The following is a 6,478-nucleotide window of genomic DNA, read 5'->3' as shown; positions in this document are numbered from 1 at the left end:
TTTATTTCAATATCGATTAATTAATTAAAATATCGTTGCTGACGTAAAAATAAAGTCATAGATTCTTTTTTACATCGTATTTTTATGATTGATTTCGTACCGACATAAGTGAAACCCTTAAAATGACTTATCAACCAACCTCCAATATTAGGAATTGAAAAAATAGGGGTGTTCGTAAGAGCCAAAAGTCATAAACACATTTGAATATGGTTATCAACGACGTAGCTCAATTGACAACTTGATTTGGAGAAATTATTCTCTTGAACTCAATGTGCGTAGGTTTGGGCCCCGGTTATACATGTTGGTATGTTATTTTAAAGAAGAAATAATACTGACCATTGTCCATGTGATTTCCCGCTCTCCCTGGCCCGAGCAACGCGGAGTAACACTTTTCTATTAAAATTATTAAATATTAGATGTAGATTTCTTTAATATAAATGAAAGCTTCTATTTTATTATTATAATAATAAATATGAAAAAGTAATCATCCCCTGTTACTGTATATAGAGGATCGATTGGCCTTCCTGCTATTATTAGGGGTCCTCTAAGGCAAATCTTTCCTTAGTAGTATCCGATGTCAATCAACTAACGATTGTAGCCCATCCACTGGTCTTGAAGAGCTTAAGGAAAACTTATGTAAAATATTTGAAAACACTCGTGAGTAGTTGTCTCTCATGCGACGGATATCGTTCATATTAACGACGGTGCTCGTCTTCGTTATATATGTAGGGGCATGTACGTTTGGCTCCTGCTCAACATGTGATGGAAGAGCTTTGAACCATGGAACCATTAAAAAGGTGGATGGTCAACTCCGATGGTTACCGTGATTAAACCAAAAAAACAATATACAAATTTATATTACAACTAAAGTATCACTAACCATATTATAAAAATGCTTCTTAAAGTTGCTTATTGCATTGAAAAAAGTCTATGACCAACTTTATTTGAACAGAAATGGATCACGTAGTTGTCGTATCTTAATAACTAATCAATTTATCCAGCTATATATATATGAAGATTGACAGTGCTTTAAAAACATATTTATGGTTTGGTTGAACCATTTGTTTTGGGTAAGAAATAATTTTTAATAATAAATATTTATATGTATGAATACTGCAGGGGAAATGGTTTAAAGTCACAATATTTGCTGAACTTTATAAGCACTACACATCCATAAACCATTAAATGTCAAATTTTATTAAATTATTATTTATGTTATTAATATAGCTACCTATTAAACCTCTCTTTTTGCCCAATCCCATTAATGAAAATAAGACGATATTATGTTCAAAATGTTTTATATCAAAAATATGATCCAGGTATCCATTATTTAACTGGTTCATGAACTTTGATACCATACTCAAAGGTCTTCAAAACGATTTTTAGCCAATGTCATCATAAGAAGAACCTTGGAGCTCAGAGTTAGATTGTGTTATAGATCTAAAATTTCATTTTTGAGTTTTCTGATAATAGGTAATTTAACATTCCAAAGGGTTATTCAAATCGGATTTAAAAAAATCAAGTTTAAATTTTCCATGGAATGACAGATATAATAATGTAAAACAAATGGTTCAAACGAATACAATTATAAGTCGCATATTTCTTTATTTCCTACGAAATCTTTTACATATTGACACGACGTAAATTTATTACAAAACTCATTATGAGTGTGAAACCCCAATTTAATAATATTGAATGAAATAGTTTTGTTAGCCAAATTATCTTATATTTCAAAAGATAAGTATAAATTCTTAAAACTATAATTATATCATTTGACATTTTTCAGTTCTATTCATGGGTGTATTTGCAGCACAATGAAAAGCCTTTGAAAATTCGGGTCTATTAGACAAAGGTCCAATAACACGATACTTGTTCGGAGAATGATCATCAAATATTTCGTTGAAAATGTATTCTGGATTATATACAGAACACCAAAGATTTGCACTACTTATCCAATAGAGTTGTTCCTGGGTATAATTTAGCCCTGGAAGAAGATCTTCATCATGTACATCATTCTTGATGGCTGAGACTAGAAGAGATGATAAATAATGATTGAATTTTATGTAAAACAAGAGAAAACAGAATATTACGATATGCTTTATGTGCGACATTAATTCCAACATTATCTGCCATGTTCTCACTAAGCAAAAATTCTCCGTTTAAGGGTGTATCATCAGAATGTTCATAATTATTATACTGATTAATCAGACATTGCTTCTTGTCCTCAAACATTGTGAGTGTGGCATTGCTCCACCAATTCTCTTCTTCTCCTTCAAAGGCATAATATATTGGTTAATAGGGAAAATTAGTATTCGACGTACTAAAAATACCTTTTTCGTTAATTGTTCGTCCATGAACATCGAATGCATGTGTGATTTCATGGCCAGCGATGAAAGCGAGGAGTGCAAAGTTAATATATTTTGGACGATCTTCTGCATATATTATTCCTCGAATTATACCGGCGTAAATTTCATAAGCATTTACCAATGATCTATAAGCTCCATTACCAATTGCAATCGTTCCACTCTTTGTCCAGTGGTTTTTGGTGACCTGAAAAATGAAAAAGTTTTTTTCACAAATAAAAATTAATAACATAATGTTTAAAAATACCGGAACTCGAAGTAATGAATAGTCCTTTGTTTTTGAGTAATGCATTAATGACAGCATATTTGTAAAGTGTTTGTCTTTTTTCCAAAGATTGAAGCCCCTGATGGTATTTCTTCATTTCCACATCACTTAATAGTTCAGGTGGGTATCCTATAAGAATCTTCATTTTCCTCATTTTTACCTCAGCTCGCTTCTTGGTCTCATCGTCCATCCAACTAACCTCACTTAAACTCTTTAAATATTCATTTTTCAAATACGTATCAAGCATTACAGATAGATCCTTTGGTATTTTAGCCAAGTATCTTCGAATATACATCGAACTCATTCCTATTCCAATGGACTCTTCGACTATTTTGTAACAAACTTTAGTACGATCCGTCTCTGGTGCGTAGCCAAAGACAGGAGTTACAAAGTTATTTGCAATATCTTGTGCTTCCTTATTTAGGTATAATAAGGAGTCTTCTACAACTCTCCAAAGCATATAATTTGCTTGGACTCTAATTGGGGTCTTTAAAATTAAATTTTTCAATTTTTCAATGTACGAACGTCCATATACCACAACTTCTTCCTCCTTTTCCACCTAATAAATTACATAATTTAAGTATTGATAAAAAATTTTGAATGGTTAAATTTCAAATTAACTGACAAAAATACTAGAGTTTGAAATCATGCCGTTAATATAGCTTTGCCAATCAATGCATCCGTCTAATTTCCTTAAATCTTTAACTTTCATCAATTCATATTGATCCGTTAAATTTGGATCCTTAATAGATATATTCATCAAGCTTTTTGAAATTCAAAGACTTGAAGCATCTCTTTTCTGGCTTTTTCTTCCGTTGCTCCCAGTAAGACTGCCATATTTACCATATATTGAATATATTCCTATTCCATATAAAACTTGTTTTATAAATTTTTGTACATATTTTATCAATTAACTTACTATAATACTATCATTTCCAAATTGGAGTAAAAACTTGGAAAATCCTACATATGGCTGATCCAACGTTATAATTCTCTTGTTAGGGTTTTTGATATCCGTTTCGACCAAAAAATTAAGAAAATACTTTGCGGAAAACCCCAATTTTCTTAGTTTGAGGGTTTCATTGTACCATCGATAGGTTTGACGTGGTATAGACCAAGAGTCACATTCAATAACGGGCCATCCTCCCATTTGCTTTAAGATATCCTTCATTGGAGTTACACCTAATTCTTCTATTTTATTTTCATCAATGCATGTCTTGTAAAAGGTTTTCATATCCTTAAATATCTGTAGTTCTGATGAATTGAGTTCTTCATTCATTAAATCATTGATCTAAAACAAAAACAAAAAAAAATGCTATATATATTAACATAATGGACAAATCAAAGTTTTTATTTAAATTAATATATTTCAAATGGCCACTACCTACAATGAAACATCCAATAACAAGCGTATTTCTTTGTTTATTTTAAATCTTTTGATTTCAATATTCAGTTTTATTAATATTGGATGCACTAGTCCATAAGCTCTGGTTAGTTTTTTATACATCCAATCCTGTTTTTAATACATTTTGATTTTTTCCCCAGTATTTTAACATTCTTATAGTTTTGAAACAACTTTTAAAAATGAAAAAAAAAAAAAAACTAATTTAACTTGAAAATAATTGTATTTATTCTTTGGAAAATTTTAAATTTATATCAAATGTTAGCTTATATTTTATATGTGATCATTCCATTCTGAGAAAACACAATTTTAACGTTAAGAAGTCACCGTATTTTAAGTGTTTTTATTTTTATTTTGTTTTTTTTTTTAAATAAAAGAACGCCTTGGTACAAAACAAAATTACAGATTTTTGATGAGCGGGCAAGTGCTACTAGAATTAAAAATGAAATTCAAAAGAAAAAATAAATTTTGTTCACATGTTTGTAAATTGGTTTTTGAATTTGCTTATAGTCTACAAAATCACATTTTTCATTATTAAATTACTTACATCACTAATTAATCCATCCTTGGTTTTGGTCAAGACGTTGACTTTTTCTTCGCCATTCGGAACAATGGTTTTGTTGATGAACCCTCCACAAGAAAATGCATAAAAATCATCACATGGGTTTACGGTACTGTCCATATTTTCTAAAATAGTTTTAGCTGTTTGTTGACAACCAATAGAATTGCAAACTTTATTTGCATTTATGAAGTCTTTGATTGTTGTAAGAACAATGATGAGTCTTAGATAAATATTCATTCTAGAGCATTATGATTTGAAAGGTAGTGAGCAATTAGGGTAATTGTAAACTATATAGTTTTAATTTTGTCAGCCATGACTAAACGAAATGTATTCGACAAGAAATGTTTTTTTTTTTTTATGACGATTACGGGAACAAAGTGAAAATGAAAAATCAAAAAATATTTTATTTTATTGACGATATCAAGGCGAAACTACGTATACGAAATATAATGATGATGGGATTAAATGTAATTGAAATAAGTGTGGCAAACTTAATACTGATACTAAACTTCTATATGGCAAATATTAGGGATGTATCGGTCTAAAATGTTGACTTGCCCTCCAGTCTCGTCCTCAATGTTTCGTACACATCGTAAACAAAAGCATGGGCCGCCTCATAAAACAACTGTTACTTAAGGACGTCATCATCTTTATGTCAGCTATTGAGGGGATCATCAATTAATCTCACCAATATTTTATGAGTATAAATATACTTTAATTAAGCCATAAGTTAATTATTATCCTACAAGAAGAATATTATTATTCAAAGTTTTAGTAAACTAAGATATTTTACTATAATATTCCTAAAAAAAATTCTTTCTTTGGGTTATCTTTGGACGGGACTGGACTGAATAAGACAAATTTTATGTTTCATATTTAGGACCGATACAAACTTACCTAATACATTACCTTGACAGTTTTTTAACAAGAAGAACCATTCAAAAAAGCTTGTTAAAGCTGTTTGGATTTGTTTGCTGGGAGTCGGGTAAAAGGACTTTTTCAGACTAAATTATAAGTAGTACAATTTAAAATTGAAACTCGTATTTTGAAACACATGTTGAGTCACAACATGTGTTTATATTTTACAAAAAAAATATGAATTCATTGTCCTCAATGTTGCCATTTCTTTTAAATAATTTTTGTGACGTAGATAAGTTTTATGATGTCCTTTTAGCGTCTTGAAAGTAAGGGCAAAAGTACTTAAAAGTACTCTAATGGCTAGTGTGTGTTGAAAAGTATACACTTGTGATTCAAATTTAGAATAGATAACAATTTTTGTTATTGGCCAACTTTGATATTTTCAATACAAAAAAAAAATCTTTAACATTGAATTAAAAAATTTTGTTGTCAGGAGAGCTCGCATACTGAAAATTTGTACAGGGATAGTTTGTACTAGGATTACTAGCACTGAGAAAATTTGAATTTGTATGAAATCCAGAGAGATGTGAACGATGTACTTCGTCTCTTCATTAATTTTCTTTCTTATTTGAAGAGGAGGAAGCAGGCTGTACAACGTCGTCACTCATGGGACTTGAATAACTAGAGGTATATATCTAGAACCTGCGATTCATACCTCAAATGGATCTCAAGTCAAGTTATGAGACCTTAACAAGTGATATATATACTCCTTCAACAAATTTTTAGGAGTATGTTCATAATTTGATATAATGATACTTGAATATCTAACTTTATTTTTAGTAATGAACTTTAGTGATATTTATAAAACAATTTGTATAATACAACTTTATATATTCATTTATTCCAATTAAGAATGTGAATCCGGCTCCCAATTTATTCATGTGTATGTATGGATAACCAATATTAATGTACATTCCTTTGTTAATGTTTAATTCCATTAATTGAACAATTTGTTTCAATAAATGTAA

At 30.0% G+C, this 6,478-nt stretch overlaps 1 protein-coding gene across 1 annotated transcript; it reads right to left on the bottom strand.

The window, feature by feature from the left end:
- Nucleotides 1-1,731: 1,731 nt before the first annotated feature.
- On the bottom strand, nucleotides 1,732-5,598 carry LOC121131687 (neprilysin-2-like). Its single transcript, XM_071894016.1, is given in 10 exon segments — nucleotides 1,732-2,029; nucleotides 2,091-2,270; nucleotides 2,331-2,550; nucleotides 2,611-2,687; nucleotides 2,689-3,187; nucleotides 3,254-3,394; nucleotides 3,397-3,489; nucleotides 3,548-3,919; nucleotides 4,578-4,830; nucleotides 5,502-5,598. Coding segments are annotated over 10 exon segments (2,130 nt in total). The 5' UTR covers nucleotides 5,531-5,598; the 3' UTR covers nucleotides 1,732-1,763.
- Nucleotides 5,599-6,478: the final 880 nt, after the last annotated feature.

Source organism: Lepeophtheirus salmonis, unplaced genomic scaffold, assembly GCF_016086655.4.
Source record: "Lepeophtheirus salmonis unplaced genomic scaffold, UVic_Lsal_1.4 unplaced_contig_9619_pilon, whole genome shotgun sequence".
Lineage (NCBI taxonomy): Eukaryota > Metazoa > Arthropoda > Copepoda > Siphonostomatoida > Caligidae > Lepeophtheirus > Lepeophtheirus salmonis.
This window is presented reverse-complemented; position numbering and strand designations above follow the sequence as displayed.